We start from the raw sequence: 24,630 nt of genomic DNA, 5'->3' as shown, positions 1-24,630 counted from the left end.
CACACTCAGACCTGTAATATACCTTCATAGGAACATGCTGACAGGCCAATATCCTTCACAAATTCAAAACATGATCTGTATAGGAATAAGGGCAAGAAGTTCCCAATACTCCACTAAATGATAAGCAGGACACTTGTGATGGATCTGCAAACTAGTGGCCAGAAACTAGCATGGTCTTCATTGATTAGTGGAATCCTGTTGCTAGACTCATGTTTTAGTTCTGCAAAATTACAAAAGCCAAAGCTCCCGGGTGGGATGCTCAATCCTCAACTCTGAAACAAGGATGGCCAGTAGCTAGAGTAGGAGTTTGAGAGCTGGATTCTATTCCTAGCTCTGCAACTGATTCATACATCCTTGGACAAGTCCCTTATCTTCTTGCTGTCTCAGTTTAACCATCTGTAATATGATGACAATATTTACTTGCATCACACCACTGAGTATTCTATTTTAACCAGGTACTTATGAATTCATCACTATCTAAGCATCTTACAAAATATACATAAATCCAACTGGACAGTCCTAGAATTCACTCTTCTCTCCCCTTTTTCATGAATAAGAGGGTTTTTTTAAAAAAAAATATATAATGTTAGATTTTGTTTAATGTTTGATACAAGGCTTGTTGCAGGACTGCTATATAGCTTTATATATGTGTGTGTGTGTAAATACTTAAAAGATAAAGTAGCTGTAGAAGGGATCACGACTATGTAGAACAGTTCCTCCAGTTTGTAGGACCAACGAAACTTCTTATGACTTCTGCTGGTAGCTCTTTACATCAGCTTTTAATAAGGTTCCATAAAGTATCAGACAATTCATTATATTAAATTTGTTCACTAAATTAATTCAATTCATTAATATTTGTAAAGTGCTTTGAGGTCCTAGGAGAAAAAAACACTACTGTCCACAAAGTTAGCTAAGATTAGCCTTTTATACTTCTGATGTTGTTCAATAGCCCACAAAACCTTTTCACGCATCAAAAATGCATTCTGCAACTGGCTAATAGTGCCTTCAGCTTTGCATTGTTCTTTCTTTTGCTGTTTATTACAGAGCTTTTACTTTCCCCCTTCCTTCATAAAAATGCCTACCTCAACTAGTACCCAGGCTTCTAACACATATGGGACAGAGATTGATCAAGGGTTATGGATTCATTGACATTACATTTGAAAAAAAATCCATATAATGACATTTATGTAAACAGCAGTTTTTATAAGGCCATATGCATAACATTATAAATTACTAATCAATAATTTATATGTTTAAATATACAGTTTGGATCTAACTTGTCATTTGAATTCACACGCTGATTTAAGATTACTCAAGTCTCAGTTTCCCTTGCTCTTTATTTCTCACAAAGATGTTGTGTGATAGCCTAAAGTGCATGGGAATCAGGCAGGTAAGGTTTCCATGCCCTTTCTCCCCTCTCCTGTGTATCCAACAGAGTGAGAAAACACAAGAATTCTGATGAGTATTGAAGCCAGAGGCTGAATTTCTGTATGACTCATTCAATTTTAATTAGTATTGGAATTAAACAACTCGGTCTCCATACCTATTGCGGTCTCTGTGTCTGCATCAGGAATTTGGAGGAGCATGAGAAGTAGCTGCTGGACTTCTGAGCAACCCCCAAACACTTTATTTACTCAGAATAGTACCATTCTAAAGACACACAAAACTTTGTAAAGGCAAAGTTATGATGGCAGGCATATAGCAGTGGTCTGAGTGCATATTACTTTTCAAGTACAAAACTGTTATGATTTTGTGGCTATGACTAGCAGTTAGAGCAGCCAGCATGCCCCCTCTAGTGGCACAGAAAATAAACTACAACATGGCTTCTCTACTTCAAGCAAGAACAACCATAACTGACCCTGAGGCACCCTCTTGTGGGCAAAAGCCAGTCACTTTTCCTAACAAACTGTAGCCCTCCCACAGCCGCGGCACTCTCTCCTCACCAAGGGCCTGATCCTGAAACAAAAATCAATGGGCATTTAATATAAGTGAGACTGGGACCCTAAAAGCAGAGTCCTTTTCAAGGAGTTTTTAAACGCAGTCTATCATTTGCCTGTGATCGATGAAAAATGTTTTCTAACAGTGTGTGACTTCTGCACAAGAGCTGGAAAGAGAGAGGACTCCCACTCAGGATCCTGCCAATGAATATTTCTGTTTTTCCTGGAATGAGTCAAAGCCTGAGAGGAGACAGAATGGGAATAGACTTATTCACCTATCTCGAATGAACGTGTAGCACAGAAAGGAGAATAGCCTGCACTGGGTTGTGGTGCACATCTGAAATGGACTCTGATCTCAACCCACTAAAGGAATGAGCAGGGTGACTGAGATATTATTTTTCCCTCTTCTCTCATCTATCCTCATGGTTTCTGTTCTGTCCAGGATGTTATTACACTCAGCTTTCCCTTATCTTTCCCATATCTGGCATGGGAGTAGTTGGGCAGACAGAATGGTGACCAGAACAATGTATTCTAACAGATGCATGTCAGTTATTAGTAATAAAGCACTGAATGGATATACAGCACATTACAAGAGGAAAACTGCACTCAAGTCAGTCCCTCAAACAATTTATAATCTAGAGCACAAATTAGCAGAAATCTGACACACAGCAGTAGCACCTCTCTCATGTGACTCACCAAGTGATCCATGTCACACTCACTCAAAGATTAAAGCCTCTTTCCTAACTTCCTACCCCAGAAAAGAGAAAGACATGAAGGCAAAGGACTATAATGTGGTTGTAGCCCCTCTGGGAAACTTGAAGTAAGTCCCATATTTGTTCCCTAGCTCCCAGACCTGCAGAGACTGGGAGTGTCATGAGGGCAGCACACTCAGCCCCTGGTTGAGGGAATGCCTCCAACAACTGCTCCTGATGAACTACCAGGAGGAGAGGTTAGTGTAGCAAGGACCCTGAGATGCAGGGGAGTAAGAACTGAAGGGATCCAGGGTTCTGAGAGGGACATGAAGAACCCTCCTGTTTGTAGGGCTAAAGAGAAATGAAGGAGAAAACTGATAAGACATGGGATGAAGAAGATGAGGGGAGAAACAGGTGATGAGGAAGGTAAACAAAGAGCTAGAAAAAGTAGGAAGCACTGCCTGCAGAAAAGCCAGTGAGATTCTGACCCTGCAGTTCTCATGCAAGAGACAACTGATGATTATACTGGGAACAATGCACCTGTAGGGACAGCAGGCTTGAATCTTGTAGGTGCTGAGAAATAACAGGAGAGATGTGAATCACATGACCTACTGGCAATAAGAAAACTGACCTTCATATATTCACTCACATGGCAAAACTGATACTAAAAAATAAAATCAATTGCTCTTCTAACAGCTCCTGGCCTTAACCTGAAAGCCCAAAAAATATCACTTGCCACAGGGCTGTTTGCTAAATGGCCTGTGATCAATCATCTACTGCTTTGACTAAAAGACATACATACTCATTGTTTAAAACAGGCAATCAGCGTGTTAACTTCAATTTATTGAGAAAAAAAGAAGCATCACATTTGTATTTGTTCTGAGAAAAACTACTACACCAGCACCTTAGCTTTGTCTTCAGATGGCCCCCAATCACCACCCTTCTCCACACTCTCTGCAACAAAAATCCCCAAAGGAGACAGGCATTGTTGCCAAATGTACTGTGGGGGATTCACCAGCTAGTTCCAGAGTTAATATATCTAGGAATGCTACAGACAGCCAGCATTCAGAACTGATACAGTTGTCCTCTTTCCTGACATATTACTCACTATATAAAAGCCTTCTTCAAAGCAACTAGGCTTTTTGTTAGAATTAAACACACACAACTAAAATCTAGGCCAGAGACATGAACATCTGCCCAAGAAATTACAAATGAACAGTGGTGTTTACTTTTCAGAGAGTTGGAACCCTTTCCTTGTGTTCCCCTGTCTAAGCAATTCATCAATAGTAACATGATCAGAGTTTCATTTTTACAGAATCAATTATTAATAGCGGGCTCTGTGCTCTGGAAATCTCAGTGGGGTTTTCAAGGCAGGCCTTACAGCATCCATCACTGACTAGGATGGATTAGGCTCTTTCCGAAGGCTATTTATTGTCCTGCTGTTATAAGTGTGATTCTTGGAGGTAGAAGAGACATAAAATGGTAGTGACAACAAGTTACTGTGTCATTTCTGTTACTAGAAAACAAAAGGCAGTTTTCTTCCAAGTTCAGTATTTCCAATACATAGAAAAGGGAAGGGAGGAGCCCTCTGGAACCAAATCTCACTTTCCCTTGAGGCCAAGGTACTGTGTGGTTTTAAAGGACCCGTACTCTTCACAGACATAAGGTGGGAAAGCTGCCCATTTGATTTTCAGAGCAATATCATAGCATTGCTGAAGAGACTGTATCCACGAGTTTTTTGCACAAAAGTCTAACAATAATAAAAGCAACACTTGCAGGGCAATTTAAAAAATATTCTTCTTCCCAGCTTTGTCACTGACTCACTGTGTGACTGTGGGCAAGTCACTTAAGGCCTGATTTTAGAACCATTTTTAGAGGCGCAGTTTTCTGTCTATAACAAGTTATGCCCACACCTCAGCACCAACAGTGAATTGCCAGGACAAAGCATGACTGAACCCGGGATATAAAATTTTGGGGCCCAAATTATTTCAGGCACTATGCCCACAAAAATAGGGGCCTAGTTTGAAAATCAGGCATGTTATCCTTGTGAGCTTCAGTTTACACCTCTGTAAAATGACGCTAATACTACTCACCTACAATATAGTACCTCAAAAGGGGGCTTACGTGACAATTCGTTTATGCTTGAAAAGCATGTTGGTTGCTTCTGCTGAAAGACATCATATTATATACATATATGGTATCCTCCAGTACAGTAAGCCACCCCTTCTACTCACCCATCCAGTAGTGATTCAAACCCAGTAATCACAAAGAAGTTAGATATGCTGTCCACTAAATGGAATGAGCATGGTTTAAGGGAGCATCTATTCGTCATCCTCATGAAACAGTTTTGAGAGATAAACAACTACACAGAATATCATAAGGTCAAAACATTACATATTTGGATCGATAACTCTACACAGGCACACATATTCACCTCCTCCACCAAATAGTACACTCATTTTCTGTGCCAACAGGACTCGCATGGTTGCTAATGACAGCCTTGTCTGAAGAGGAAAGGAAGAGAGAAGTTGCTAAGAGAAGTTGCATACATACAATTCCATGAGACTGTTCTAATTTACGCTGTGAGCAAAACAGAAGATGGGAAATACAAAGGCAGCTTTAAGCCATATTTCTCCTCACTTTCTGCCCATCCCTATCTAAATGCAGGAATGGAATAACTGAGAATCAGGCCCATTGTGTCTGATTATTTTTTATATTATTAAGGTCTTTCTGTTATTTTCCTTGGTATGTTTTGAGGCATTGGGCTCCAATTAGATTGTTACATTCAGCACCCTGTTTACTGATGCATGTGTAGTGACTACATGATGGGGTTAATAATTAATAACTGTCCTAGGGTCTTCTGCTTTCTTTCCGTCCAAACCATTGTACTATGAGTATACTGTACATTATGGGAAACATTCTGCTCTCACTTATGCTGGTGTAAATTCAGAGTGATTCCATTGGCCCTAGGGCTTTGTGGACATCAAATTATTGGTGAACAAGATTTCTGGAATGGTGGACTGATGCCTTGGTTTGATTCTTGAGGGGGATTCGTTAATTGACTCAGAATGTTTATAGTAGTTTTTTATGGCTCTGAGTTTTCCTGGTTTCGTGTAGGTGAAAGTTTTACAATACATCTTTTATGTTTGGAGGAATACTGCCTATTAGGTACCTGAGGCTGAATGTTACAAATCAGTGAGAGATTGCCTTGTTTAAATTCCTTCTTCCTCTCTAAAATTTGTTCCAGTAAAGAAGAGTGTAAGAATAATGTAGTGTTTTCTATATGAAGTTTAAGTCCATTTCTTTATGTCAATGTATGACCATAGATATCAGCTAGTTCCTTTCAACATACTCTTGGGTGTTACTTCTTGATGTTTGCCTTGTACTTTTGCTGTATATGCTGAAGTTCAATAAGCAAAACCAATCTGATCAGAGATTTATAAACAATAATCATGCATGGTAAAAGCGGTCTCACAAATACTGATCCAGCAGGTATGTAATACAGTTATTTCTGACAATACTGTGCCATTTAAATCAGCAGGGACAACTAACAAGGTTTAAACAGGAGTCCCTACGGCACCAAGTCGGGGCTGCCCACACTGCAGAAAACTCTCCAGCACAGAGTTGCTTTACTCTATTTCCCAATGCCTCTGATTTTCATACAATCTGTTCCATGTTACATGGGTCTTGTTTTAACACATGATCATCCTAGCTCCTAAAGAATCAAACTTATAGGGGTAGGGCAGAAAGGTATTTAACTCTTGGAATAACAGAGGAAACCAGGGAAAGTGCATGACCTGACAAGCTCACCAGGATGTGGCAATCATGTAGAGAGTGCTCGTTCTGCAACAGCCACTCAGTTAAGAGACCTGCACATGGCAAGCACGTTAGGGTTTCTGTATTGGAAAATTCTCACTCTCTCTTTCTATGTAGAAAGAGTGCAAGTACACATAAACACACACCATTTTGGTAAAAGTAATATGAAAATAAGGACAAAAATCCTTCCTTTTCACTGTTGCTTCAATTCAGCTATGAAGCAAGCTGCTCCTAGCATCAAGGGACTGGAACACTTTTTCCAGCAAGGGTAGTCAAACCAATTATATGCCCAGCCACACTATAGCATCTAACCTTACCAGCTAACAGTTGTCTAGCATGGAGAGGGGTGACGAAGTTCATTACTTCGGCTGTAACATGCTTCAAAAAACCATGTCCTATCTATATTATGAACAAAAAGAGACATTAGAACATGTCACTTATAATAGCTGTGACTGGTTAGACTTGTAGCGTAGACGGGATCTATGAAAAACAAGTGGAGGGGAAAGGGTATACCCACTTCCTCTTGCAATTACAGAATACATGGAATCGGATTCTCCTGTGCCTTGCACTTTGTGTTGCCATTCACACATGCACAAAGAGTGAAAAATTATAATATTCTGGTTATATATAAAGAGCTGGTACTATTTTACACAGATGCACATGCTTATATAAAGCATAAGGCCGAGAAGAATCAAGCCTTTGGAATGTTAAGCAGAGATGGAATTAAACTAGAAATTTCAGATCTGGACTTCCACAAAGTTTTGGAATATTTGGATCCTGGGTTCTGGTTTTGCCCACCTGAAATGTCAAAGGCAGAAACACAGTGACACTAGATCAATAAAAAAATCATTATCAGAATTTTGCTACAACCTCATAAACTTCCTTTCCTATCAGTGTTTATATGTTCTCCTTTACTATACCTATTACATAATTTCACAGCTTTCTCCATTCAATGGAATCTCCCTTTTTGATTTTTACCCTGAAGTTGTATCCATAGGACCAGATTCTGATGGCAGGAGGAAAGATCTGCCACCCATTCTACAGAGAAGTAAAGGGGAGCAGGATTAAGGTCTTCTTTCAGCAGACTTGATATGCTTTTAAAAAAATTATAAAAGCAAAATGTAAAAACTGTCTCAGACCCTAACTCATTAAACAGGAAAAGAACAATTACTTACTTGTAACTGTTGTTCTTAGAGATGTGGATGCAGAAATGTAGTTAATTCGGGGGTGAGGGTGGGTACGTGTGCGCGCTCAGCATGCTGGAGCCAGATATGTTTTCCGCAGCAATACCTGTTGAAGTGATGCACATTCCCTGCGCCTCCTTATGACCCCACCTGAGGCTATATAAGGGTGATGCTGTCCCCATCTACCTCAGCTCCTTTGTACCAGCCAGTGGCCTAAAATTCTGATGCAGAGGAGATGACAGGTTGGTCATGGAATACACATCTGTACCCACATCTCTAAGAACAAACAGTTATAATACAGGTAAATAACTGTTCTTTCTTATTCGAGTGGATGCAGATGTGTATTCCCTTCAGGTGACTCACAAGCAGTATCATAGATGGCAGGGCTTGAACTCTATTTGAACAGTGACCTTGCCAAAGTTTGCATCTTCCCTTGAAGCTCTTGCAATCGCATAGTGACAAGTGAATGTATGTATGTATGTATGTATGAATGAATGTATGTATGCATGCACATATATATGTAGGACCAGGCAGCAGCCTTCTGAGTGTCCAGAAAAGGTATATCATTGAGAGAAGCTACAGACATCACTTAAGCTTTGAGTTGGACAAAGAGACGTTAAGGAGGTGGAATACTAGCCATATCATAAACAGTGGTAATAGCAGTGATCCATCTACAGACTGTCTGGGTCAAGACCACTTGGCCCTTCATCCTATCCTCGTAAGAAACAAAATGTCAAGGAGAACATCTAAACAATTACCTCTGTCTATGAAAAAGGCCAATGGCCATCTTACATCCAAGGTATGTAAAACACCTTTCTTCCCAACTGACATGCAGGTTTGGAAAGAACACAGGACTTAGATATAGCGTCTTATTAAGGTGGAATGTTGACACTACTTTAGTTAAAAACTTTGGGTGAGCCATTTTGTCCTTAAAAAGTGAGTGTACGGAGGGCCTACCACTAATACTTGCAGCTTGCCAGCTCTCCTCACAGATGTGATAGCGATAAGGAAGGCCATCTTGCAGGACAAATGTGCCCAGGAGCAAATAGCCAAATTCTTCCCATGAGAGTGGCTAACATTGTGTTCAGGTGAACTGATGCTTTTACAGGTGGAAACAGACAAGTCATTTACTTGAGAAACTTTGTAGCCATAGGATTGGAAAACACTATTCTCCCCTGAGTGGCAGAAATAGCTGCCAGGTGAACCTTCACTGAACTTAAGAAAGGGCCAGAACATTTGTCCTGGACACTCACCCTTATTGACTGAATCCCTTGAGCAGAAGTCAAAAGTGAAGAACACTTCCACTTAGCTAAATAGGTGGATCTAGGTGATTGTTTCCTTCTGTTACGTAACCTCTCCTGGAACGTGATGAAGCCTCTCTTCCTGGGGTTTTGTCCATATCCCTTGGGTCCCCATGAACCACCCAGGTGAGCATCCCAGCCTAATGTAGAAGTGTCAATTATAATTGTCCTAGTTGGAAGGGGACAAGAAAAGGGATTCCCCACACATACAATGTCCTGGTCCATTCACTACTCCACAGAGTGTAAGACTACAAGAGAAACTTGGACTAACTTTTCCAGATGCCTGCTTGGTTGGTAAATCAACTTTAGCCGTGTTTGTATGTAAAGGATGAAAATGCAGTCTGGAATGCATGGTCACGTACATACATGGAGCCATGTGACGTACCAATGTGTGACATGCTCTGGCCATACTGGACAGGTGAGACCTGAGGGACACACAAAGATTGTAAATGGTCAGAAACCTCTCAAGGAAAAAAGGCCCTCGCTACCATAGAGTCAAGCAAAGCCCCAATGAATGTCAGCCTCTTCATGGGCACTAATGTGGACTTCTCTTTGTTCTGCATGAGCCCTAGCCAGTCAAAGAGATGGAGAATGAATTGGAGCTGACTGAGGACTTCACAAAGTGATATGCCCTGGATGAGGCAATCATCTAGTAAGGGAAGATATGTATCCCAATCCTTCTCAAGAATGCTGACACTTCTTCTATGCATTTCATAAACACATGAGGAGCTGACAATAGGCCAAAGGGAAGAACTGTGTATTGATAGTGTCTCCTCACTACCATAAATCTGAGAAACTTCCTATGACTTCGTATCACTGTGATGTGGAAGCAAGCACTGCAAAGATTGAGGGCAGCAAACAAATTGTTCCAATCCTGAGGGGGAGGATAGATGTCAGGGAAACCATGTAGAATCTCATGTATTTAGTGAACTTGTTGAGACTGTAAAAGTTCAAAATGGGCCTTAAACAACACTTGGACTTGGGAATTAGAAAATGGCTAAATAAAACTCCTTTCCTTGAAACTGTATAGGAATTTCTTCCACAGCCCTTACAGCAAGCAGTATCTGGACCTTTTGAAGGAGCAGAGGCTTGTGAGTTGGGTCCCTGAAAACGGATGGGGAAGGGGGAATGGAAAGGAATTGGATTGACTATCCCAGTCTCAAGGTACTTAGTACCCACTTGTCTGTCATTATCCAGAAAGCAAGATAGTTTGCTCCCAAATGGAGAGACAATAGTGTGTGGATTGTGAATAATTAGGTTGCTGTCCTCATTGGAAAAGTGAAAAGGCAGATTTTGCTTGCAGATGTCTGAGAATGGGCTTGCAGGTTGGAGTCTGAGCTAGTGGACCTTCTTCTCTGAGGTCTATGCGTACTTTTCAGCATGTCATCTTGCCTAGATGCGTAGAAAGGATTTCTATAGTACTGCTAGGAGTACTGGGTATGCTGGGAGTTGTGTACGTCTTTTCTTGGACACTGGGACATAAACTCTTAAGAAGCAGAGGGTTGCTTAGAAGTCTTTTAAAATGAGTGCAATATTTCACCAATTTTATCTGAAAATAGAAAATGCCCAAAGGGAAGGTCTTCTATACTGTTGTATGTTGCAGGCTATCCCAGAGTTATATAGTCACGAAACTCTTCACATTATCAACATTGCCGAGGCCACAGTCTTTGAGGAACCATCTGCAACATCCAAGGCAGACTGAAGAGATGTCTTTGTGACCAGATGGCCCTCTGCCAAAAAGGCTTTGAACTCTTCCTTGGAGTCCTCGGAGAGTTTATCTGTAAATTTTGATAAGGCTCCCAGGTACGAAAATCATACTTAGGTAACAGCATCTGCCGATTAGCTATTTGCATTTGGAGAGATAACTTAGAATAAATCTTTCTGCCCCAGGCCATCATTCTTTTCAGTTCTCTTTCTTTGGGTGCTGACTTGAACCTTTCTTGCCTTGACTTCTCATTGGCAGCCAAAACTACCAGGGAATTTGGAGACAGATGAGAGTAAAAGACACTTGAACCCCTGGGCAAGCACACTGTCGCATCTGTCAGTGCATTTGGCTGTGGAAGCCAGCAAAGCAGGTGTATTCCATAACACTTTCGCTGGCTCTAAAAGTGCCTCATTTACTGGGAGGGCTACCCTTCTTGAGATTGCAGCTTGAAGAATGTCCAATAGCTTGTAGGTATTCTCCTGTAAATAACTTGGAATATATACCAAGCGCAGAGGCCATTCTTCTAAGCACATCCTGACAGGATTAAAAATGCTCTGGGACTGGCAAGAGTGAGCCTGGGGAGGGAGAGGATAAATTGACCAGAGCTGAAGTAGCCTCCTGAGACAGAGCTCGTTCCTCCAACATGGCTCTTCTTATTGAGCTGGTTGTTCAGAGGGGAGAGCTTCTAGTTGCTCTTCCAGTGCACAAGGCCCTGATGTGGATGGTTCCAGGGACTTTCTCCTAAAACAGGCTGAAGATCAAGATCTGGAGAATCTAGGAGCCATCCAAGCGTTCTATATTGTCACAAGTGGGATGTGTGCAGTCTGACCTAGTGGTTGGAGAGCGAGTTAAGGAGGCAGGCAGGGTCAGGTTACCAGGAGATCAGAGTCAGGCAGTAGGAGCAGGTAGCACAAGCGAAGCAGTCCTAAGCAGGGAAAACCCAACTGCATGGACAACTTCCTCTTCCTGTGTTTTGTTTAAACACAAGCAGAGAAAAAAATCAGGACTCCCATTGTTCCACCTATCAGATCCCAGGACTGGAGTTCTCTGTTGGAATTCAGCTTCTGGTTCTGGCAACTGTTAGCAGGTCACTGGGTGGCAGGTCAGAACTTCCTGGTTCCTAAGAGTCCTGTAGACCAGGGTTTGAGATGTGCGACCCCTGACACATATAATCCAACAGGTCATTGGAGGTCAAAATGTCTCAGGCCACACTGGCCTCTCCTTGTTATTGGAATGGTACTGATTCCAGTTCCAAGGGTCCCCCTCTTAAGGTGACCTAGATGGTTTACTAGACTTTGCATGCCTTGGTGGGGATGAGGAGGAGCTAGACAAGTCTGACCTAGATAGGCCTTCTGAATAATCAGTCAGCATACCAGTGCCCAACCAAGTGGGGCTATTGGATGGCCCAATCTGTCCAACTCCCAGCAGGGGGAGGTAAGTTTGGTACCAGTGGTGATACTGCAGTCAGTACCATAAATTTATCTCAGGACATAGAAGGTCTTGTTTCTAAGTCCAGTACCAAAACAGGCTCCAGAGGAGGTGATGCGTAGCCTGATGTCTACACCCAAACCCAAAACTGAGGTTGCAGTCAGTGCCAACACTAAAGAACATCCAAGAGCTGATGTAGAGGACACCCAGGCACCAGATGGTGCAGATGAGACTGTCTTAGACTGTCCCCTTAACCAGTACCAGTGCTGGTGCTGACAGCATTCTCTGCTCCAGTGCCAAAGAGGTTGATGGTCCAGAACAGCCAGAGGTAATACCAGCCCCACGGACTCCTGGATCAATGGCAAACCAGGGATAGATAGGCAGAGCAGGTCATTCACCACCCCAAGTGTCTGTGAAGTTGTAAGGATTGAAATAGGTGGTGCTGAGACAGCATCCACCAGTACCAGACTTGATGGCTGCTGAGAGGACAGATCCAGAGTCGATGGTATGGTACCAGGAGTTGCTCGCCTAGCTACTGGGGAAACATGGGCTTACAGCCCTGCCCTACTCTAGGTGCCCTGTGAAACTCTGTGTTACACCAATCCCCTATTTGCGGTGGAAGAGGAGCCTCTCTTGGAGCTCGAGTGGCTCTTATTAGTCTTATGGGTCTGTGTGCAAGGAACCCAGAGAGAGAAAGACTGACCTCTCCTTCTCCTTGGAAAGGAGTCCAAGCCCAAGAGCCTGTCTGAAGTCTTTACCATAGTAGTGGCTGACTGCATACAGCGCAATCTGGCAGGGCACAAATGCAGAGGCAGACCTCATGGCCTATGCTAGGAGATGCTGCATAAGGTGCAGATACTGGAAATCTGAGTGTGTTTCTTGAAGGAGTGGCAAATGCTACACTTCTCCTTGATATGTCCTTCACCAAGACACAACACACATAGGGCTTGTCTTCACTAGGGGCTAAATTGGTGCTGCTGCGATTGATGCAGTGGCATCGATTTAGTGGGTCTGGTGAAGACACAATAAGTGGACGGGAGAGTGCTCTCCTGTCGACTTCAGTGCTCCACCTCAACGAGAGGCAGAAGCTCTGCTGAAAACTACATCGACTTAATATATGTAAGTTACATAACTTAAGATGCGTAACTTACGTCAACTTAACCCCCCCTAATGTAGACAAGGCCTATGTGTGTGTGTGTGTGGGGGGTCATTATTAGGAAGAGATGCCCCACGTGAAGGGCAGTGCTTGAAGCCCAGAGAGTGCTCCATGCCATTCTAGAAATAAAAAATGTAAAGAAAAACCTATCTAAAGGGTGCTAACTGATAACTTCATTAAATCTGTAAATAGCTAAGAGCTAACTATGTAGCAGAAAAAAAAGCATGAGGGGAGAACTACATGGGAAGTTGCGACTCAGGCCATGAGTGATAAGAAGGGACTGAGGGGGGTCAGGGTGGCATCAGCCTCATATAGCCTTGGGAGGAGCCATGAGGAGGCTCAGGGCATGTCTGTCGCTCTGATGAGTACTACTCCAGCACACTGATCACACACACACACCTGAGTGGAATTCTGGTCTGCATCCATTCGAAGAAGAATATGTATAGACTTAAAAATTACAAAGGATCGACAGATATCCTGAAACCAGATATCCTGACCCCAGATACAAGAGGAATATTTCTCTCAGTACTATCATGGTAAACTAGGTATGCTTAAGTGCAAGTCAGCATAATTTTGTACAAGGATTTTGTGTTTAAAAGATAAAATAGATCAAATGCACCACAATAATCAGCACTGCCATGGGTTTTCTGCTCCCACAAGAATGGGGCCAGGACTTCACTGTCCAAGATTCTAGAGTTCTGGTAGCTACCAAGAACACAAAACAAGTACAGAACATTGTTTACAGGTCCTCCTGGTAGCAGGAGGAAAAGTTGGGTTGAGTCCATCCCCTTAAGTAAAGGCAGCTTGCCATCACACAAGCAGTCTCCCCCTTGCACAGGGAAGGTTTATGTACCATTGTGCTGCCTGCACAAGGTGAGCACAAAGCAAGGGGTAGAAGAGAGATCATCTGTCTGAAGGCAAGTTGCTTGAATCATTTTCAGCTCCTCCATTCTTTCCTGAGATAAACTGACTTTCAATCTCTCAACTGGAAACTGCTTGAGAGCTTTCCCTGCTGCAGGTGCGCCATGCAGGTGTACGCACATGCAGATGGAGGTGTGATGCTTGCAGAAATGACTGGCAGCTAGCAGCAGTTCAGGCTGGCTTGGCTGTTGCTTTCTGGAGTCTCAAGTGAATTTCCTTCTATTTCTGTAATGAGGAAACCAAAGGAAACCATAATTAATCCACGTAGAATCACCTTCCTGTAATAAAGATGACAGAGACCAGATTCAGCCTTCAGTAACACTTGTGCAACCACACATAAGAACCAAGAAAGACAAAAAATTAGGTCAGAGGTTGCGCTGGTATAAATGAGGCAGAATTTGGCCCTCAAGAAACATCCGCACTTCCCCAAACTTTTAAGTGATTGAAGTGTACAGGGAAAGTGAAGTTGAACGTACTGATGAGGTTTCCTGCCCCGATCTGGACCATGCGACCATTGCTCTTCTCCAGCTCCTTCAGCATAGACTGTTCAAAGGCCAAAGCAGCAACTCGAGAAAAAAACTCCTTTACATTTTCCCCTGGGAAACAGGAGAGAAACACCATGTTTTACAAACCCACAGCTAAGCAAGATCAAATATACAAATATGAACACAAACCACGGGTCAAACTGGAGAGAAAAGTGATAGTGTGCCACCCTAAAAGTGCTCCCCACAAAGTGACAGTATACTCTGGATCCCCACCACCCCATGGTGACGCTTTCTCATTTCCCTCCTTCAACCACACATACAAATACATTTTTGATGAGCAGCAGTAGAGGAAAGTTGTGGTGCAATATAGCTTCCTATGGCCCCAATTTGAGCACTGATACACACACACTCAAGCACTTGTGCACCATCATTTATGAATAAACCTAGACAATGCATAGAAATACAATGCACATTTCTGCAACCATGACTGTACAAATGCACATACATACAGCCATACAGAACCATTTCGAAACACACATCCTCAAACATATATATAGCCTCGTGTGCACATGACCAACTGGTGTGCACATAATCAGGGGAACTTGATACCCTCTTTCCCAGCAAATGGCACTGGCCACACTCAACCAGTCTCCAATGCAGTGACTAACCTGTTTTTGCTGAGACAGACCAGTATTCAGCCTTCATCTCATTGGCAAAGCGAATGGCATCCAGTTCTGTCCGCTCACATGCGGCACCTGACTAAGAAAAACAGCAGGGAATCACTTTGTCTGTAACATAAAGCAGGCACAATACTCCCAGAATATATCTGGGGTAACAGTAACACAAAGATGCTACCAGTCCCTACATTGTGAGGCTTTCAGCTTTCACAGGGGTCAGTCCTTTCTTTTCCTGGCCTTGCCTTAGAGCTTGTACACCAGGATGTCCCATATATCAAGACAGAACTAGTGAAAGAAAACAGCTAGATAGATATTTGACAGGGGAAATCACATAGGACTTCTTTTTAAATATAATTCTCCCTCTGTATTCCACAGCAGTGAAGCATCAGATAGCAGAAGTGAACCCATTAACAATATGGTAGTCTAGAGAGCTATCAGATGCTACCTTCAGGTGGTTATTATTATTATCATAGCAATGAGGAGCCCTACTCAAGGACCAGGACCCCATTGTGTTAGATGCTATACAAACACAGAACAGAAAAGATGGTCTCTAAATAATTCTAAGCAGAAAATTACAGGAGCCACCAACAATAGGGCATTAGTAATTGTGAAGGTCCTTTCTCCTTTCTCTTCCTCCTCCATCTGTCTCATGTTGCTCTCCTAATTTCATTCCTCTTTCTAACCCTTTTGTTTTTACTGTTTTCTCCCCCGCCCTGACTTTTTTTGCTCTCTTGCTAGTCTTTTTTCCCCTCTTAATCTGCTTTTCTGTTATTGCCTTCTTTTTCTTTCCCTTCTATTTTTATTTTATTTATTTTTAATTTCTTGTACCTTTATTTTCATTTTAAAAGACTTTTTCCTCTCTTAATTTGCTCTCTATGGTCAACGGGCTACAGATAGAAATTGACTAGTATTGTATAATCCCAAAGCCCAGTCCTGCAAAGTGCTTAATTTAAACATGTGAGTAACCCCAGTAAAGTCAATGGAACTACTCAAATGTCTAAAGTTAAGTATTTGCATAAGCAGCAGCGGGATCAAGACCCAAGTCAGTTTCCCATTGCCACTGGCTACATGTATTAAGAGCTTCTCACTGCTTCAGCCACTATTCACTGGCTGACAATTATCCAAAGTGCATCTGGGAGAGTGACAGATGATCAGCAAGCACCTCAAGAGTATTAATAGGTGGGGAGTCTAATAATCAGCCTATTGTACCTGCTGACAACTTTCCAGTTTTAATCCAATATTCTCCTGCCACACAAGACAAAGTCCTACATGCCTCCAAACAGAATTTCTTCTTACTTCCAGTTCCACCTGAGCCCAGCTCGTGTCCCCTGACCTCTCAAACCTGTTTAACTTTTTCTGCTACCTACCCTATCTGCCCTGATACACGCCAGAAGATTCTAAGAGCTTCTCATGTTGTAACTGACAGGAGCAAAGCCTTCTGCGGTGCATTAGCGCTCCTTCAGACAGCCAAGGAACTGATGGAAAATAAGTGGGCTAAGGAGCTTTAGGGATATGAATAGCATTGCAGGCAGCAACTGAAAGGAAATATAGCTAAACAGCAGGAAAAGGGTGTTTACTTTTGAATCTTTGAATTTTGACAGGGTGGTGGCTAATGAAGGAGATAAACTCAAGTCTGAAGAGGCCAACTGCTCCCTCCTCCTTTTGCAAATGACCCCCTCAAAGAAGCAGGGGGTGGGGACATAACTGAGCTTTTAAATCCGTTGTCTACATAGCAGTCTTTAGGGGTGTTACCATGGCACTGAATCTTCTCAGGTCTTAAAACTTTGCTGTGTGTGATTTCAGGTGTGTTTGGTAAAGCTGTGCCTCCATCAGAACAGGGAGTGATTTGGGGACCTCCAGCACTCTAGACAATGTTTACTCTCTTCCATTCTGTGAGGCTTACTGCTCCAGGTCTACATGACCCCTCTTTGCTTTGGAGTTAATACAGTTTGTTTCTCAAGATCTTTGCAGCAGCTACCACAGATTGTGGTGACTCAGTACCTGGACTTAACTTCAAATGGAAATTCGCTGGAGTGGGTTAGGAGAGACATATTTTATGAACCGCTTTTGTACTACTTACCACTAAATCTTTCTTTGTTCCAACCAGAAAGATGAAGCTGGACCCTGGCTCATTCTCCCTCAATGCATCCTCTAGCCACTGCCTGAAACACAGAACGGGAGGAGTAAGATGTAATGAGAGAGGAAGAAAGAGGGCAAAGAGGAGTGAAAGAAATAGAGGTATATGGGGGAAAGGGAAAGAGACAAAGAAACCAACAACAAAGAGAATGAGAGAAGAGGAAGATGCCGATGTGTCATGTGCCTTTCCCACTAGAGAATAAATGGCTTGAAAGCTCCTCTGGATACACGCTTACCATCCTGTGAAAGTAGTTCTTGTTTCAGCCAACCTTGCCCACTTTAGAATGTAAGTCCAACAGTGATCAGAGCCCCTAGAGAAGGAATGCAAAAGTGCCACACTATTCACCCACAGCAAGGGATGTAGCCAAAGTAATGGTGACACTGCACAGAGATAAGGAATAAGATGCAAGAACAGGAAGAGAGAGTGAGAAGCAGAGATAGAATGAAAAAGATGAATGATGAAGTAGAGAAGAAGAAAGAGAGTGAAGGAAAGCGAGAGAAACTCCCACTGGGGCAAGAATCTAATGGAAGAGATCACTCTGAAGCTGTGCCTGATTCTTATCTCGCACCAGTTTTAAACCTGTTTTAAATGCCATTGACTTAGGTGGAGTGATCTTTGAGTTATCAATGTAAGAGAAAGAAAAATTAGGCCCACAGACTTCAACCTTCTTCTACCAAGCAGAGACACTATTTAATAAAATGATATTTGTACACGCTGCAGACACTGCAGTACTTATGACTGATCTGTGCAAGGTAGTCTCTCCAGTATCCCATTCCCTCCTTTACAGCCCACATTCTGCTTTAAATCTAAGTACCAGAATCTTTTCTATCAGAATCATCACTACAGACAGTACTGGAGTAAGAAAAAGCTAGTTGGTAAGTAGAAAGCCTAGGAAATGAGTAACATTTGAGACACTAAATTATTCAGACACATTGGCTAAATCCACCCTTCATTTTTCTGGCTTAGTAAGATACCTACACATAAAATCAGGCCCAGTGAATTTTAATTCCCAGTTCAGTTTTATGCTGGAGACCTTTTACTAAAATCTCAAAGACTTGGCCAGGAACTTACTTCGTGTGATCCAAAGTCTGGATATCAGCCAGATCAAACACTGTTATAATAACTGCAATAAAAACAGCACAGAAAAAATGATTAAATGAGACAGTGGATTAGAAATCTTACGGATTCAATTCAGTTCCTGAAGCATACAGTGAGAGCACAGTTCATTTGATCCTGACTGTGAAGTGCTTTCTGACTTACTCACCCTCTGCTCCTCTGTAGTAAGCAGATGCAATGCACTTGAACTTTTCCTGACCTGCTGTGTCCCATCTGTGCAGAAGGAAAAGAGAAATTTCAGGTCAATCAAACCCAGTGCAACCTGAGCAAACACACTAATGAAGCAACAGACTGGTACAAGTTGGAGAAGAATGTGATACCAGAGAAGCTTACCATCTGGAATATGTTACCCATTAAGCACTGTTAGACATCCTGTAAAATGTAAAGCACCATTATTTTAATGAAGGCATTTTAACCCTGTATTTGCTATTCTCAGAACAGACATGATTTAGCCTTGGGGAAGCCATTTAGGCCCAGATCCACAAAGGGTCTTAGGTGTTGCAATGCTGTGCATCACAGCATCTAACTTTTAGGTGTGCAGAAAATCACAGTAACACCATTATGAGCCACAAAGCCTGAGTTAGACGCCTAAACTCCCTGTTCTCTCTCTGACTCAGTGACTATTTAAGTCTAGTTTCAGAGGAACAGCCGTGTTAGTCTGTATTCGCAAAAAGAAAAGGAGTACTTGTGGCACCTTAGTCTATCTATCCATAGTGAAAAAGTCACTGGCGGAAGAGACAGAGAGATTGGTTCTGTAGCCCAGTGATTAAGGCAACAACTGAAGGAGGTGGGAGACTCAGGCTTCAATCCCCCTCCTCCAATTACTCTTTAATTATTTATCCAAACTAGAACAGCTTCAGCAGGAGAGACTGAAGTAGCCTCAAAGCTCAGGCTAGAGCACTCTCCTGAGAGGTGGGAGACTCCCCCACGCGCCATTCAAATCCTTTCTCGCACTCCAGCAGAGTCCCAGGCACGTGTACTAACCATTGGGCTAACAATTATAAGGTGGAAAGCACTACTTCCTCCTCCAGCAAAATTCTGAATGGGACCCAATACAGTAGATGGTCTCTGACCAAGCCTAGCGGATTGGGCCCTGCACATGATTTAGGCAGACAAACACCTATCTTCCCCCGGTTTGTAGATTAATCTGGGGTTTAGACAGGAGATAGGCATCCAGATACTTAGAATGAGGTAGAAGTGTGCATGCCCAGAGGCAGAAACTTAGGTGCTGAGGGAGCTTTCACCCAGAAAACTTTAGAGCCAAGTGAGTTTAGGCATCTACAGGATTTGGAAAGAGTTTTGTGGATCACAGTGGAACCAAAACTGGCATCTGAAGATGAACTTTAAGCACTTAAGTCTGCGGTTTGTGGATCTGGGCCTTAGTGCTTGATCCTACGCCACTGAGAGCTTTGCCACTGACTTCAATGGGTACAGGAGCAAAGCCTGAATCTCATAAAACCAAATTCTGTATTCATTTACATCCATGTACTCCCACTGAAGGCAACAGAGTGGAATAGATGTAGCCAAGGATATAATTTGCTGCTCAGGGCTTAATTCAATCTTACAGGAAGACTGAGTAAAAAGAAAGAACCCAACTAAAAAAATCAGACGTGGTATCTAAGGAGAGTGTGGGTGGTACAATTATAAAGCTTTCAAAGACAAGGAACCCAACAGTTTGAGGTTTATACTAAAATCCTGAAATTCTTCAGTGCCCAAGGACAGCAGGTGTTTCTCACACTGCACTATGTTGTATGGAATATAAACCAGAGGTTTTGATACCATTAAAGCCTGTAGCAATTCAAGTTCTGTTCAAACTGTAGGCATGTAAGAAAGAAAACAGCTGGTACTATAAGGTTCCAACTTACATCTGGAGATTATATGGCACTCCAGCTATTTCAAACCGCTCAATTTCAAAATCTACTCCAATGGTTGCCTTGTAGTCTCGATCAAAAATATCTTTACAAAACCTGCAATGAAAAAGGTATTAGGAGAAAGCTAATAGCATGGTGTTTTTTAAATTTTATATCATGCCTCAGTATTGTGCAAGGTGTGTTATATAGGGAGGAGTTAAATAACTGTGGAGCAGAAGTTCAGTCACATTGTATTTCAAAAATATTTACCAAATCAATGAGAAACAAATTGATAATGAAGAGAGTAGTTACTCTGAGTAAGGATGAAGTAAATGAAACATAAAGGGAAAACTATAGTGGGCTTCTCTAAGGGACTGTCTACACTGAAGCGGAGAGCGAGCCTCCCAGCCCGGGTAGACACACTTGTACTAACAGGCCTTGAGCTAGCATGCTAAGAATAGTAGTGTGGATGTCGTGGTCCCAGCAGAGACTTGGGCTAGCTACCCAAGCTCAGATCCAGACGGTTAGGTGGACTTGAGAAGGTGTTGCCTCCCAAGCCGCAATGTCCACACTGCTATTTTTAGCATGCTAGCTCAAGCCCCACTCTCAGGGAGTCTGTCTATCTGTGCTGGGATGCGTGCTCCCAATTGTAATGCAGACATACCCTAACAGACCCCCAGGACTGGAGAAAATCAGAATAAACTATTTCTTGACTATCAAAGAAATTAAAACCACAGAATACTTCATTTATAAGGGATATCTGATAGGTGGCAAATATAGATGAATATGGATCACATTAAGTAGAGAAAAATGAATTATCCAAAAGGATGAGAAACCATCCAGAATCTACTTCTTACCAATATTTAGGAACTGACTGAAATTGTGAGGATAGTAAGGAAGCTATCGTGATAACAAGCTATTTAAATTCCATATCCTGATACTGTCATCACACCATGAAGTGTAGAACTGGCCTGAGGATTCTGGGAAGTATCAGTGAAATTAATGCTTCAGGGTCCTCATGCTTAACTGACTCATTTTATACACAAAGGTGTGAGAGGAATCTCTGGGCTCCCAACAATCTCCTGCAGAAGTAGAAGTGGCCTGAGCTGCTTCTATTGGGGTCAGTGAATAGGCAAGATCTTTTTAAAATGTTTTAAGGAACAATTCTCCAAACAAGACTGAGAATCTGAGGGCCACTCCAGCCTTCCAAAGGAAATGTTGAAAGCCCCATATCTTGGGATCATTTAAAACGAGACTGGTCAAAATATCTGAGAATATACCATAGAGGGAATAATCCTGCACGGCCAAAAAGGACTGATCAAGGTGCTAACAGGGATTTTCTATGATGCTGTAGTGAATTTTAGTGCCTATAATTGTAGGTTTTCTGGTTTTCCTTCAGTTTAATGCCCCAAAACCATCTTTAGACAGACAATGTGGGGCACTGTGATCAGCAGAGGGGTGAACAGAAATACTTAATATTTTTATTACTGATTTAATAGAAAACTGAAAGTCCTTACTACAATGAGGCAATCATCCTGAAAACATAGATGGTAAAGGAAGAGAGTCCAGCATGCAGAGAAATTGGTATACATTTAAACAGAAAACCCAATCTGCTGAGATATACTGTACCTGTTGATAAGGCTGGTTTTCCCAACATAGAGGTCTCCAACCACAACCACTTTGGATATTTTCAGCCTGTAACAAATATTTTGTTATTGTTCAGTAATACTAGGGCAGGTCTACACTACAGCCTAAGTCAATATAACTTACGTCACTCAGGGGAGTGAAAAAGCACCCCTCCCCTGAGTGACGCAAGTTTGGTGCTGTTCACACCGGCACTATGTCAGTGGGAGATGCTCTCCTGCCAACATAGCTTCTGCTTCTTGCAGAGGTGGAGTAATTATGCCAACAGGAAAGCACTCCCTCATCGGCATAGCACGTCTTCACCAGACACGCTGCAGTTGTGCTGATGTAGCTCTGTAGTGTAGACTTGCCCTTAGTTTCAATATTCTTACCATGTAATGGTGACTTAGGCTCCTATCCAGTAAGTTGTAATGCACAGGCAGAGTAGTATGCTTTCGCAGAATGTGTGCAGCTGCAAGAGTCCGCCCTAGCTTAATCAACTGCAGTATCGGAGCCTGAATTTGCAATTACTAAAGGAGGAGAAGGGAGGACCCTGAATTTGCAATTGCAAAAAGAACTGGATACTGTGAGCGGAGATAAATACTGTGTTTCTTACACTGTACAGTTTTTCTTAGATTGTAAATTCTTTGGAGCAGAGACTCTCTCCTACTAAGAATGCTTGTACTGTATGTTTATGTGTGTGTGTCCAGGTGTGAGCATCTGCACTAGGGTGACCAGACATCCCAATAAAAGCAGGACTGTCCCGATTTTTAGTTATTTGTCCCGCGTCCCGACCGATGCACGGTCGGGACCCCATTTGTCCCAATATTACGGCTTTGGCTGCTCCGGCGGGTTTTTTGTTTTGCTTTGGCAACTCAGCTCCGGCCGCTTTTTTGTTTGTTTGTTTGTTTCTCCCATGTCTCCCAATATTTTGTCCGTTTCATCTGGTCACCCTAATTTGCACATAACGGCATATAAGAATCTGTGTATTTGTGAGTATTTGTGAGCATTTGGAAATGTGCGGCCTCAATCCTGCTGCCACTAAAATCAACAGCAAGACTCATTGACTCAAATGGCACAGTATCGGGTCCTATGGACCTGAACAAGAAAATAGCTTATAATGACTAATCTACTGTGAGATTTATCTCTGGAGAAAACACATCATTTAGTGCCAAAAGATTTCCTGACTATTTGGAATAGCATTAATCTGAGGCTGGCTTCAAATAATCCTCTTTGCTCTGGATCCTCCCACAGGAAGCAGCGGATGGGCTTTAAGTTACTCAAGTTGTACTCTTAATACTGTAATTTTGTATGTCTTTAAGGAGCTGCAGGTGGGTGCGTAACTGTGACTGATTTCAATGAACTAACCTCTGAATGATAATTTAGTGTCTCCTGTGTGTATGCTACAGTAATAGCTTAGTAGATTTAATAGTTTTATACTGAATTTTTAAAAGAGAAACAAATCTTTTATTTAACAATCTATCAGGTTATATCACGGCTCCATGAAATTCTGATCCCTGATTATTAACTGCTGATGATATGATACTTGATGAAATCAGCTCCATTAAAGGCAAAAGGAATCAAAAGAAGAATATAACTGTTTGAATATGTGACTTCCATTAACTCCTAGTAGAACAAAATACTCTGGGGCTCACACATTGATGGAACATGAACAGAGACTTAATATATGGTCCACCGGTCTCTGAATTGCTCACACTATTTTGCTGCATGCGAGGAGAAATATTCCACATAACTAAAAATAATAAGAAAGGAAAATAACAGCTGTTCATGACAAGTAATGCTCTTGTTTTGTATATATTGGGTCAAACCATCAGCTGTCTGCCAAGAAGCAGCATAAGAATGGTCCGATCTAGTGACCATTGAAAAGAGAGGGCTTTAATTTTATTAAGGAGCCAAAATAAAAATCCTTTTAGCCATTCACTGGGGCCAGATTAAATGAAAGGGGAGTTACTATAATTCTTGTAAAAGCAATAATGTCTGGGTTACAGATGAGAAGAATATTTCTGTTCAGTAAATAGTATTTTGCCAGCATGCTGAAGATTCAGAAAATGGCCCTGGGGTACCTGCAACAGATGTACAGCAAAGAAAAACTAGCAATACAGGGCCATAGTCTGCCCTTATATCCTCCGTTTTTAAGCAAGACTTCCCAATAAGATGAATGAGGAGTTCTGCTTAAAGATGGATATAGCTCAATAAAATTAACAAGTTTTGTCTTTAAGAGTAGTAAACTACATTCTGAGTACTCAGAATACAGTTAGCTTCCCTTAGAGAGAGAGATTTTCACACTGGAGCAACCCCCCCCCCAAGGGAATATTTATATCATTGACATACTTTGCCAGTAACCTTCTCAATTTTATTTTTAAACTATTTATTGTAGTTGAATAGGGATGATCTCCCTCACAGCTCAACTCTCTGCCTTGACTCAGCAATGAAATCATAAGGCTGAGTTTGTGAAATTTAACTTTACAATTTAACTGAAGGAACGAGTAAAAGGAAAGCCTGCTCTGGGAGAGATGACATTTCAAAAAAACAATTCAAGAAGCATTATGAAAGGCAAAAGAAGAAAATTGATTTGCATTTC

The 24,630-nt window shown here is 42.0% G+C and overlaps 1 protein-coding gene across 5 annotated transcripts in view; it reads right to left on the bottom strand.

The window, feature by feature from the left end:
- Positions 1-911: 911 nt before the first annotated feature.
- Positions 912-24,630, bottom strand: part of RAB36 (RAB36, member RAS oncogene family) — a 32,666-nt gene continuing 8,947 nt past the window's right edge. For 3 of the 5 annotated variants that reach the window (XM_048821666.2, XM_048821665.2, XM_048821664.2), the window contains 8 exons: positions 22,035-22,100; positions 20,421-20,522; positions 18,704-18,768; positions 18,511-18,562; positions 17,383-17,464; positions 15,294-15,384; positions 14,617-14,736; positions 912-14,365 (listed from right to left, as the gene is read on the bottom strand). In XM_048821666.2, coding sequence (XP_048677623.1) covers positions 14,301-14,365; positions 14,617-14,736; positions 15,294-15,384; positions 17,383-17,464; positions 18,511-18,562; positions 18,704-18,768; positions 20,421-20,522; positions 22,035-22,100 — 643 coding nt within the window. In that variant the 3' untranslated portion in view covers positions 912-14,300. The remainder of the gene's footprint in view (positions 14,366-14,616; positions 14,737-15,293; positions 15,385-17,382; positions 17,465-18,510; positions 18,563-18,703; positions 18,769-20,420; positions 20,523-22,034; positions 22,101-24,630) is intronic. The other 2 variants (XM_075120244.1, XM_075120245.1) reach the window with 2 other exon arrangements.

The sequence above is a fragment of the Caretta caretta genome, chromosome 15, assembly GCF_965140235.1.
Source record: "Caretta caretta isolate rCarCar2 chromosome 15, rCarCar1.hap1, whole genome shotgun sequence".
NCBI classification, from domain to species: domain Eukaryota; kingdom Metazoa; phylum Chordata; order Testudines; family Cheloniidae; genus Caretta; species Caretta caretta.
This window is presented reverse-complemented; position numbering and strand designations above follow the sequence as displayed.